General features: G+C 39.5%; 1 protein-coding gene across 1 annotated transcript in view; it reads left to right on the top strand.

Moving 5' to 3' along the window:
• The window catches only part of LOC104345166 (BEN domain-containing protein 5), a 628,288-nt gene that overhangs the window by 527,283 nt on the left and 87,835 nt on the right, over window positions 1-13,170 (top strand). The window contains exon 6 of the mRNA XM_086462164.1: window positions 5,084-5,123. Within this exon, the coding sequence (XP_086318290.1) occupies window positions 5,084-5,123 (40 nt within the window). The remainder of the gene's footprint in view (window positions 1-5,083; window positions 5,124-13,170) is intronic.

The raw sequence follows: 13,170 nt of genomic DNA, 5'->3' as shown, positions 1-13,170 counted from the left end.
AAGTCCTCCTGTGGTCCTAGAGAGTCAATTCCAGCTTTGTGTGGGTGGACTATGGCAGGAGAGGTTAGTGAGATGGGCAGGCTGCCTTTGGGCTCATAGGTTCAGAATGCAGGCATTGAAATGACACCAACCGAACAACTGACGTTGATCTCAGCTCTGGGTTCAGGATTTTTACATGGAGACTCAGAGCAAAGCAGGTATAGATGCCCTTGAGGTCTACAGAAACCCCTGCCAGAGCACACTGTCTCCTGGAATGTGGGTGCACGAGACTGCTGAAGGAGCTTCCAGCACAGCAGCCTCATGTGTGCAATATCTGGGTGTCTGGCTGCCACCTCTGTCTCTGCTTACCAGCTCTGCTGGGTGTTGGGGGCTTGTGCTGGGACAGAAGGCAGGGGTAAGGATATCTTTTGGATCCTTGCTGGAGGAGGAGAGTAGGAGTAGGAAGATGACTTTATAATTGCTTTTTTTTATCACTCTTTCTGACTATATTGACTTTATACTTGACACAGCTTTGGCTAGCAAGTGAGGCCCAGATACATTCAGAATTAGATATGACTAGGCTTATTCTTCCATGAGAAGAAAATCATCGGTTGCTACAGAAACAGCTCCGTATCAGTCTCGTGGGGCATCTTTGCATCTGGCTTTTTTTCCTTCTCTTTTGCTAATCTGTAGATAAGAGTCAAAGCAAGTGCAGCACATCCCACATCTATATAAAAGGTTGGAGGAACTCTGCAGAGAGCAAAGTGTGAAAGAACATCTCACAGATAAGCTAAACTTAAACGAATGAGTTAATTTACACCCCCCTACAATTTTTTTCTAGTTTTGCAACTCTCACTGAGTTAATTGAGGTGAAAATTAAATTACATCAGTCAGCAAATATTTTAAGGACCACTAACATCAAGGAAGAGAAAGGAGGTACTCAGAAAGGGAATTACTAAGAAAAATTTAGGAAACGATCTGAGGGGCGAGTTAGAATCTGTGTAGAGAAAATTGTGTATTGCAATGGAATAATAATCCAGACTCACTTTCAGGCAAGTAGTTTAACTTGATAAATTAAGGAATTAGTTAAAAATAAGTGTATATTATGGGTCAACAGGGACCATGCTGCACAATTCAGATCAGCTCACCGTTGAGGTATTTCAACTGGTTTTCTAAAATGTAATGAATTCTTGATGCTTAGTAGATTAATATTTATTGAGTGAATCAATGCTTAATTTATTAAAAATTTGCCTTCCTTGCATTTTAATATGATTTATTACTCATCAGTGCTTATTGCATTAATTAAGGATTTTGTTAATTTTGTGGAAATGAACACAGTCTGCTGCAGGTTTGCTGCAGAGCCCTAAAGCAATGTAGGGACTGTGCCTCTGGGTAGTACCAACGATAGAAAACTACACAAGATGGGAACCCAGTATGAATCACCAGTGGCCTCTTCCTGCCTTTCGGCTTTCAAATAGCCAGCAAAGTGAAAATGAGGATGCTGCCCCTTAAGGGTAGGACAGGATTATAACAATAGAGATACTGTGGTGATACAGAGAATCTTGCTATTTGCATCTTGTGAATTATGGCTGATGCTACAGAAATCATTTTAGTGTTTCTCATGGAATGCCTTTTTGCCAATGTAGGTGAAATCCAGGCTTAGCAATATGGGAAACTGTCACCTCTTGCCCGACCAGGGACGATAGTCGTTACTTTTCAGTGCTGAGGTTGTAAGTAATTCTTGGGACAGTAGGTTGCCTGATGACTGGGATAGTCCCAAGCATCTCTGCAGGGGCAAGTGTTTGAGAAGTGGAAAGTTGCTAGAGGCAGAACAAAAAAAGCCAGACATCTTGTGAGATGAGTCTTTCATGAAATCTGTCAAAACAGGGAGAGGGTGATCATGCTGGAGGAGGACAACAGCTGCAATTTGCATCTTTCAGTACTGAAGGGAGAAGCAAATATATAAAGCCCCACAGCCATGATACTTCTGATGCAATTATTTTATTAATCTTTGTGACACTTGTAATGTCTCTCTCTTTAAATTCAAATTCTGCTGCTTTTATAGCTACTCATAAATGTGTATTTTTTTAAAAAAAATCCGTCTAGTTGCTAGACTGCTTGCATCCAGCTGAGCCCTGGAAATGGCAGAGAGCTAGCCCTGAGATGTGAGAGCAGGCTTGAATTTCCAGAAAGTGATTGGATCCATAATTAGTGCAGTTTTGCATGTTTAGATACAGGGTTCCAGAATGCACTTTGCTGTTTCCTCCTCTCCAGAGTTTGGATGAGAGTGCACAAACTTCCCTTCCCAAGCTAAACTAGAGAACCCTCTTCAAGGTCCACTGAAGGTCAGAGCAGAGCAATTTTTTCTCTCTCAGCACAGCAGGCAGGCAGTAACCACTGTGCTCCAGCCCGTAGCATTTGGGTGGAGCCAGTGCCAAGAAACTCGTGGCATTTCAAATCCCTTGCAGCAGTTAGGTGTTAGATGGAAAAGATCAGTGCTGCTCCACTTGGAGTCAGAGAAATAACTTGAGCTTGAAGTTCAACACATACACAAAGATTTCTTGGATCTAGAGTTAATTTGTTTTTTCCAAGGCCAGCTTGAAGGCAGCGTCCAAACAGGGAAAAAAGTTACAAACTGAACATTTGACTTGTAATAATCTAATTTTATTTCCCATTTTATTTAGCCTATTCTATATGCTTTTGTTTTCCTGCAGTATCAAGTTAAGCTATTTTTATGTAATATTTATTTTTACTCTAGTTAATAGACTCAAGTCAGGACTAGGGGCCAGGTGGGCTACATGCCTTTCTTTATTCCAAATCTCTGAATTTTGCAGCCTTCTTTGATGCAGGATATTTGTATTCCACCTTTTTTCCCAGTAGAGAAGCTTTCACAGAGTATAGGCTTTGGGTATATATTTTCTGCTCTAGCTGTTCATTAGATATACAGCATTTGGAGTTCCAGTTGTGCTGAGAAATGTAAGCAAAGCTTTTGGCCCAGTGGGTGCTAAGCCCTGGCATGTCATAGTTTTGTACATATGAATCAGGATTAAGGCACACAATCTCTATAAAATTTAGTTCATTAGGAGATGTTTCATCTTATGCCTCCCACTGGGGAGGTGGGTCCTTTGCCTACACTACTGCTTACTTTGCTTTATTGCAAAACTGGGAAAAGAGTGTGAGGTGAGTAGACCCCAGCAGAGTAGGAACAGCATTTCTGAATGGTTCTTGTGGAGGCGACAGAAGGCAGGGTCTTCTGCTCCTTTTTACTGTTACCCTACCAGAGCTGGCAAAAGGCTTGGCATAGTCTGGCCTTAGTATTTTATAATAAAACAAGTGTGATCAAGCACACTGCTAAGGTTATACTCAGAATGACTTATCAGAGTTAAGAGAACAAGGAGTACCTATGAAAACAGACAGGAATGAATTTTCTCACAGATGTGATTTGTGTCGTACAAGAGTTAAGGTACTGAAGGCCAGGAAATTGGAACGTCAGGCATTGGAATAGGCTGCCCAGGGAGGTGGTTGAGTCACCATCCCTTAATGTGTTTAAAGGTCATTTAGCTGTGGGGCTTGGAGATATGGTTTAGCAGTGTACTTGGTAGAGTAGGGTTGATGGTTGGACTCGATGATCTCAAATGTCTCTTCCAACCTGAATGATCCTATGAAATTTTCAGAAAATGTGTTTTTTTCAGCCTGACACCTCACTCAGCTTCCCAGCAGGCCACATTCACTGTTAGGCGTATAGATCAAGTATATTCAGTGAATGATCAACTGTGTCCATACACTTTAGCCAGTGAAGCTTTACTTATAGAGAAATGATGAGTTTGGAAAGGAGTTTCATCAGTCATGATTTCTAAGGAAGAGCGTTCACGGTAGGGAATACCAAGTCAATGTTTCCTCCACAAGGACTTTCAGCTGTCACCCAGGGAATACAGTGAATGCAGTGATGAGAATTAGATTAGAAAAAGATCAATAGGGCTGACAATAAATGAAAGTAACACAGACATTATTGAGCAAATTAGGAGAGAGAAATTAAACTGGACAGTATAATCTTCAATGCCAGCTAGACACACTAACATTGGGCAAAGTGAGGGAGAAGACAGTAAGTTAGAAAGTGCTATGAAGAAGAGGCAGTAGCAGTTTGCCTGTGAGACAGGGAAAGGACTGCTGGTGATGGAAAGCTTGCAGCCCACAGAAAGGTGGAAAAGGGCGATAATGGTCCAGGTGCACATGGATTTCAGTGGCTGGCTACAGAGAGGCAATGGTAGTCAGATCACCTAAGACTGGGAACATGGAACAGGCAACAGCCTTGGCTACATGTTACAGAGGAAAGTGAACCTCAGATGTACCCCACCATCACAAGGCACGGGTGGGATAGCTTGTTCCAGGCACAACATTTTCCTAACCTTTTTGTAGTACAAGTTGATTTGCTCTGTGAATGTTTGCAGTACTTCCAGAAATCACTTTTTTGTTTAAACTTGATTATTTGCCATAATAACTCCTTGTGTTTTGCTATCTGTACAAATATCTGGTGATGATCAAGTGTGGCAAGCTTTTGGGGTGAGGGATACCTGGTGGCAATGAGATCCATGGGCTGACTGCACTCAGCATGAAAAGAAGCTTTCCTTTTATCAGTCTGGAGTTTGTCTAGATCCTCTTACATGTCTTTGAAAGGTTCACCCCAAGGCAATATAATTGTGTTTGATCACATACAGGGTATGAGTCAGTGATTGATACGAATAAAGAACTTAAAGTTTCTTGTCTTGGTTCCTTGTCTTCTTCCCTGTGGAATCAGAAATCATTTTATAAATATATCGGTCCATCTGTGCTTCTAGCTATCCATTTCAAGTATATGTTCCAAAAAAGAAATAGTAACACTTTATAAGTGCAAATAAAAACACATTAAAAGGACTGAGCAAGGGGTTTGGGTTTGTTTTTTTTTTGCTCATAAAATACGTGTGGATCCCATCCAAAAGAGTTACTGTGAGCCATGTAACTTGTAATTAATTCTGCTATAAATGTCAGAACACTTACTTTGCAGGTCTAAGCTGACCCACTAAAATTAGTCCCCTTTTAACAATTCCTTTTATAATTTGTTTTTCAGCAGCAACGTCGGCTTGACCTCCTGACAATAACCAGCCCTGGTAAGTGAGCTCTGCCGCATGGCTCTCTTCTCCTTTCTTAAAGAGATGGTTGTCTAAATGTGTTTTTCCTCCGTCTCTGACATGCAAAATGAAAAACACTGTTCCCCAGAAAATCTTTCACGTAATAACAAGTGACAGCTATATTGTGCTTGGCAAAGCCCCGGGCAGTTATCCGTTCACAGAGCTGCCTCTTCAGACCTTTACTCTATGAATTTGAGTGCTGATATTTCTTTAAGCCTCCTGGGGTTACAGTTAGCGGTATGTCTGCAGGGCAGATGCCCTCGAATTCACAATGTGTGTTGAAGTATCACAGAAATGCAAGTTTGACTTTCCATGGTGGCAAACATGAGCAGTTCGGGGAGTAAGGAGATAGTGGCCCTCTGTGCATGTGGTGGGAGACCGGAAGTCCAGGCTTACGTCTGGAGTAGGTCAGAAAATATTTAATTAAAATTCAAATGCTTTAAATGATCTGCTTCATAATGACTTTTGTCATTTGCCTATTGAGGAGAGAAACCAAAACGTGTTATGTTGGGAAAGTGTTGGGCTCTTTGGCACGGTGAGTTTTGAAGGTCTCAGCACTGTGATTGAAATGCAGGTCATTTGAATAGTGTGCCTCTTTGATCTCAGCTCTTAAGGCTGAGTGGCTTTTAATTTATTGCTATTTTTCTGGCTCAGTTTCTTTCCATTAGCTGCTACAGAAGTTTGCTGCCCACCAGCTTCAGATGTACACTGTGCTTGAATGGTGTTACTTTTTTAAATTTTTCAGATGTATGTACGTATTAAGCTTTCAGGTTGGCTTTAACTGGGACTAATGAGTTCTGGCTCTAACTGGGAATAATGTGTTAACGAAATGAACAGGTGTTATGGGAAGTGAACAAAATATGACACACATTTGCTTGGATAACAATTTTGCATCAATAATTGTTCTGACACTCTAAATGTAGATATCATCTGTGACACGGTTTCTCCTTCACTAACCTTGTTAAAATAATAAGAATTAAAATAAGGAGGAGGAACACTTTGTTGGGACAGATGTTCGAGGCTATTGGCAATTGCATCACATTTTTGCATGTTCACTTTTCATGCAGTTTGCAATTATGTTAATGTATGCTCAGGGCACTTACTGATAAAAGCAACAATACAGTGTGATACAACCATTGTCACTATTCTGACTGTAACTTCAAGGACAAACATGGCACATTTTTCATTTTTCATATCTTTAGCATTCTGTATTTCTAGTGGAAAAAGAAAAAGATCTCTGAAGGTCTTAATCATAATAAACACGCAGATCTTGGATAAGGGCACCAAAGTCCACAGACACTTTTTTGATAAGAGAAAAAGAGGGTTGGGGACCAGAATAACTTAATAGGAAGATTTTCTATAAAACAAATTTATGATACCTTCCTCATAATTTCAGGTACAGTATTCACTGTATTCACTGGAATCATGAAAGGGTTGACTAAGTTGAGTTTGTGCATAGATGTGATCACAGTAAGTAGCTATTGCTTCAGATCTCTGTTTAATACAGCAATCTACTAAATCAACACAACAATTAGTTGGAAGGATCAAAATAGCTTTCAATAACTGCATAGGTAGACATACTGCACTATAAGGGGGGGAGGGGAAAGCTTTCCATAACATGCCTTTTTTCTGAAATGCAAGTTTTACCCTTTGATATTTATCCAGAAATCTGCAATAATTGGCTACATAGGAAAAAAAAAATATTTGTGCCATGATAATATAATTAGGTGTCTACAGTTTTGCTTTCAGTAAAGGCTTTTTCAAAAGAAGCCTGATGCTGGATCAGGCCAAACTTACCTAAGAGCCTAAAGCTGAGATTTTTCAAAAAGGCTGAAAAAATTAGGCACTTAATTCCTAGAAGTATTGGAAAATGTCAACCAGTGGATTAAAGGGTCTAGTCTGGGCCCTACAAATAGAAAAATAAAATAAAATAAATCATATTTTTGAGGCTTTAATTTATCTTTGGAGACTGCAACTTTAAAATATTTCATTCTTTGAGTCCTAGATCTGACATCAACAGTCTGCTTTTACAAAGTCATGATATTGTTTATGATGGCTCTGATCAGCCATAATCACTGTCATCCCTTAATTTACTGATTCAAATTAGGGACTGGGCTGTTTAGTTGCAGCTGGTAATCCTTTGGGACTTGTTCCTGTTCTCCACCTTGCCGCAGGCAGGCAGCCTTTGTTTGTGGAGGAGGTCACTCAGCCTTATTTATAGTACAAAAGTCCTCCGTGTCTCACAAGCACTATCAGCCACCAAAGCCCTATTGCTTAATTGCAAGAATAGACAAAGGACTTCAAAACCAAAGGTGACCTCTGTGATTCACACTTCTGTCACAATGAATATCATCTTTCTTTTGTGTGTGTGTTAAATTCTTGAACCACTTTTTGTACGTTTAGTCAAGAATCGCTTGCTGATATTACAACAGATCCTCTCCATGTGCCACTAAAAAAAATTTCCGAAAACGGAGCAGCCAATTAATGAGATTAATTGCAAGGTAGAATAATGCCATTACTGTCAGTTAAGAGGTGTTGAGACACAAGTGCCAAAACATTCAAAAGAGAGTTTGTGGGATCACAGAAACCTTAACATTACCTCATGGCAGTCACGCTGTTCCCTGTGGCCGTGGCTGTTGCACGATTCCCCAGGAATTACCAATGGGTAGGAAGCAGTGCCTGTTCCTCATATCCTGAATCCCCACCCTGCCCACGCTGTGCTGAGCCCACACTGCAAGAGTGACCTGCCGCCGCCTCTTGCCTTGCTCCAGGTGACTTCCAAACACCCAGCAATGCACACTGAACAGGTGCTTGACTTAAAAGCACATTTGTACGTTAAACTGAATGGTATAGATCATTAATCTGTAACCTGGACTGAGGGCACTCTGGAAAAAAATGGGAAAAAAAGAAAAAAAAGAAAAAGAAAATGGAAGAAATGTAGAGGGTGAAAGCTGCAGCTCCAGCTACATATTTTGTATGCAACATACAGAGCTGACCTGTTCCAGCACCCCTAGGAAAACAGCTATGGAAAGCTCCACAACCCTCCCCAAACTGGAGGAAGTCTTTGCTTTGCTGTGGTCTCCAGAAACAGCCAGACACAAATGATGCATAAGCTGGGAGCGAGCCAGGCTCCCTCATGCTCAAATATATTCCTTTGAAGTAACTGACACCCATGTAAAATGTGGAGGGGAGTTCACTACTCTGCCTTACTGCTGAGTAGCTGGAGGAATGTTAAGTTAAATTTATCAATGCTCTTGCCACACTCCTTTCTTCTTGCCCCTTGACATGTGAGTTACAATTAGACTGTAACGTGCTGTATGGTTCAGGGTGCTGGAGTCAGAGCTGATGTGCGCAGTGGGGTGGGGGAAAGATGTTAAAAATTCATTAGTAGCTGGCAGGGACGTGCTGGCAGGGACTGGGACATAATGAGATTTAAGTTTTGGTAATTTAAATTTTCTTTAAACTTAGTTTTACCTCTGAATTTGATCCAAAACATTTCCTTAACACTTCTTCTAGTTGACTTTGGGTTTTAGGACCAAATTTTCAGGTGGTTTAATTTGACGTTGCTGCACAAAGGAGCTGAGGATTGGCTCTTAATTTCTGTGAGAGATCGTGTTCTAGTAATGATTTGAACACGCACAATCACATCACATTTTGTGGTAACCACTCAGTAGTTGCAAATAAGATATCCCTGTTTCCATAGCTTTTCCATGGAGACAAAGCTTTTTGCATCTCCTGTGTTTACGATAATAATACAGCTTTCCAATTTCTCTTCTCAGTAAGGTAAGTTCATCTCCCACTGAAGTATTTTTTAATTATTGATACCATAAATGGAAGTCTGTTGGAAACGATTGGCTTTGAAAATAGCTAACATGTGATATTATCCAAGAACCATCAGGAAAATTCTTTTGAAATTCTCTTTGATTCAGCATTCCTCAGGGCTTTATCCTTCTCTACCAGTCTCTCTACTGCCAATTTAAAATAACATTCTCTTGAAATCAGTGCAACGTCAGGAGAAATTCATCAGCACCATAGGTGCATGTTTCCCAGTTGTATATAAACCTACTACACTTGGCAGCAGTAAATTGATTGCATTTAAAAAACCTGGGGTAGTTGAATATTCCATAGTGCCCAGCTTGGCTACGGCATGGAATAGAAAGTATTTTAAGTTTCTTTCAGCTCTGTTTTAGGTGAAAAAAAGTAAGGGCTGACTCCATAATTCCTGCCTTTTGATTGACTCGGATTTTCCTCTGACCACATTAGAGGTTTACACGCAGGGACAGAGTAAGATATTCCTAATCTCTGTAGAGCGGCACTGACATTTGAACAGAAATGTTAATGACTTTGTGTGTGCCTCCCTCTAATATTCAAGATTTTACACTATTAAACAGGGAAAAAAAGCTTGATTTTAAAAGTATTTATCAGACTGATCTATGTGGTGAAATATTCTCTCCCCTTCAATATTGTCAGTGCTGCATGCTCTAAAAATGTCTCCATTTCATTAATTTGTGATACACTTCTACCCTGAATTCTTTTAAGGTGGCTTTAGTTTCTGCCATACATATTTTACTGCTTTAAATTATAGATACAGGATTGTTGCCTAGTTAATTTCCTCTGGTTAGGAAAATATATTTCTACTTTCCTGGCATTGCATAAAGTGATATGTGGGATTTGCTATATTTTTTAGCTGATTAAGTTTTGCATTTCTACATATTACTGCTTATGAGACCTCAAGTAAAACTACGTAAAGGAAGGAGAAGTTTTATAGTATAGCTGAAAGTTTCATTTAACTATAAATTCTACCACTAAGCCCTGCTACAAGACTTTTCCATTACCTCCCTGGATAGTCTGGCTATCTACTTCTTTCTAATTGAAGCATGAAAATAATATGAACTCAAAGTCATGAAGCTCTAAGACAGGTATTAGTAAAAATGATACAGAGTAATAAAATGTGACAGAAAGTTGTTTGCTGCTAAAACTCAGGTACTGTTTTTGCTAGTCCTTATTAATTAATAGTACATTGATTTTGGTCTAAGTAGGCGTAAAGGGATAGCGTCTGAGTTTTTAAACAGCCTAACGTAATTACTGTTGGTGTTTCTTAGTGAAGCTTCACATGCTGCTTTATTTGGAAAGGTGGTGGTGAAAAAATATTACTTATCTTTCCAGTAATAATTGAGTATTTCAATGCTCAGTGATGGATAGGAGTGAAACTACTTCTCGTATCACTAAGACACTGGGTGTTAATCCATCCATTTACCCACAAGAATGTAAAATAACTTGGAGGGAGAGCACCTATTGCTCAGCAAGGCAATAGACCCCAAATGGTTTGTTTGAACCCACACTACAAGAATTTATCTACCAATAGAATATATATATGATAAAGTCTCTGCTCAAAGTGAAATTCCCACGTTGTCAGTCTTAGCTGAATGCTAAAACTACAGGAAGAGGTTTGTTCCAGATTGATGAAACTTAACATTAACAGAAAGCATACAGAAAATGTAGACTTTTTTTTGTGTCATTAGGTTGGTTTCAGCTGTCCCGAGGCTAATTAGGAAATTTGACTGTATCCAATTGTTCATCTTCACTGTATCTGAAGAGCTGTAAGAATTTTCATTCACTGTGATAAGGAAAAGTAATATTGTTTCTTGTAATTATTTACTTGTGCTGATCAGTACCTTCCTACTTATACACCTCCATTTGCCGGAATAACGACTGCAGAGATGCTACATGCTCGCTGAATGTGTTGCTGTTCCCACCGTCTTTTGCCTGGGCAGACAGTCTTCACTCACAACATGTCCCAAGACAGTAAGTCCACCCTGGTCTTTCTGCCTGTCTCCTGACCTATCCCCAACTGTCTCCCCAAGCACCAACTATATCCATCTCAAATATCACAGTTTTGAGATCTATTGAAATGACACTTTTTTGATCCAGTAATGAAACCAGATTTTTTTTTTTCCATTTAGTTGCAAAATACTTACTTTTAGTGAGGCTGTTTGATCCCCACCTTTGCGTTTTAAAAAAACACGACCTTTTTTGGATACATGTAGAATAAGTGATATTTGTGAAGTCAAAATAAGACTGCAGAGAAGATATTCTAAAGGCTAATCCATTACTTTTGAAGAAAAATATCAAGCTTTTCCACAATACCTTATTATTATTATGGGTCACCATGATGTTTCCATGCACCTTGGCATGTCCCTTTAATTGGATCCTTACATAGGAAGGTCCGGCATAGTTGCATTGAAAGCTGACATTTCTAACTAACTGACCTTTTCAGGCCCAGTGATACTCCTATAATGATTATCCTCTAGCATTGTTTAGACACAATACCACATACTTCACAGCACATAAAGAATATGTTCTTTGAGAACTATTCAAAACGCCCAATCTCAAGTTAGCAAAATGAGAAAATTGGGTGCAAACATTCATCAGAGTGTTATTGTGCAGGTATCGATTTGAATGCCCTTTCATTTCTCTGGGAAAAAGTGTTGTATTATAGAGCTCTAAATTAACTTCTGTTCTGGTTCCCCCCCACCCCCCAGTAAGTATAAAAAGGTCAAATTCATTCATAAGGCTGAATAGATTTGCAGGATATAAGCAATAAGATAGCAATCAACCTTCAAATAACCTTTAAAGAGACAGTATCTTTTCTTATGAACAGTAATTGATCTGCTCATTAAATCACTGCACACTCTTTGGGGCTCACCTAGGCGAAAACGTGTAAGACCCGTGACGAAAGGATGTCAGCTAGACCAAAACAGGAATAAATCTTCATGTGGAAATATAAATATTTTACAGGTTTTGAGGGGTGTAAAGTTGATGAAAGGATTGACATTGTAATGTGAATTCCTTGACTTGACTGTTAGAAGGCTGAGTGAAAAAGACATAGAAAAGACCTCGAAGTGTGAATTTGGTATTGGTGAGGATGATGATGATAGTGTGTTCATATATGCCTGAAACCTGAATACATCTTCAACTTCCTTCTCAATTTAGTGGATAATGTGGGAGGGTGATTATTACAGTTTGCCTCTGGTTGGTGGACATATAGGGGGGTGTAGATATAGGGGAACTTCTGCAAGGCAGCCTGCTACACATTGCATCTGTCTTGCCACATGTATTGCAGTCCCTCTTTTAAAAAAAAAAAAACAGATTGTCAAGTAATGGCTTTCTTTGCACCATGAGTGCTTTTTGGATGTGTGGGGAGGTTAATCGTCTCTGCCTACGCAGAAATAAAACCTGCATCCAGCTTGTTGTAGTGCTGATCCCATGAGTGCAGCCTGCTGTAACCTTCACACGGTCCTGGGCTGTGTCTCTGCAGCTCTTCTTGTGTAAGTGAGAGCGGCTAAAGGGTTGCTGGAAATTTTTTCAAGGAAGGACTATTTAGCAAGAGGCTCACTCAAAGAACTGGGATTGTCGAGTTAAGATACCAATCGAAAGATTAGTGTTCTGTCCATGTCCATATTTCGTTTCTGCATGTAAATCTACATTATGTTTTTAGTATTATTTTTATGAATTGCACATACACTGAGGACTATCTGTGCATAATTGATTACAAGGAGTTGTCTTGGTTTTTATCTTTGATCAGAATTTTCAGAAGCAGCAAGTATCCCAGGTGACGAGGCTTTTTATGCTGTAAATGTTTGCACATAATGCTTTCTGTTTTACTTCACAATGTGCAGAATGAGCATCTGGCTCATTTAGAGAGAGTGAAAATGAGCAATTCTGTGCAAAGGTGTATTGTGATTCTTCTCTTTTTGCGTAAGCTTGAGGAAAACTTAAAAGAATATGTTTTTTTCTCTCAAAAAAAAACCCCAACACTTTCTTGAGTATCAGATGCTTTTAGAATGAATGGAAAGCTTTCTTCCTTTTTAATGAAATTTTAATTTGCAAGGGCATCTGAATAGAAACAGTCTCTTCACTTAGGACTATTTTGTTTGGTTGGTTTTTTAACTATCTGCTGAGTGACCTGAACAAGACTTAGTGAAAATCAGTGTATTAAAATCTAGAAGACAGCAGAGGATTGTAT

This window comes from Leptosomus discolor, chromosome 3 (genome assembly GCF_034619465.1).
Source record: "Leptosomus discolor isolate bLepDis1 chromosome 3, bLepDis1.hap2, whole genome shotgun sequence".
NCBI classification, from domain to species: domain Eukaryota; kingdom Metazoa; phylum Chordata; class Aves; order Leptosomiformes; family Leptosomidae; genus Leptosomus; species Leptosomus discolor.
This window is presented reverse-complemented; position numbering and strand designations above follow the sequence as displayed.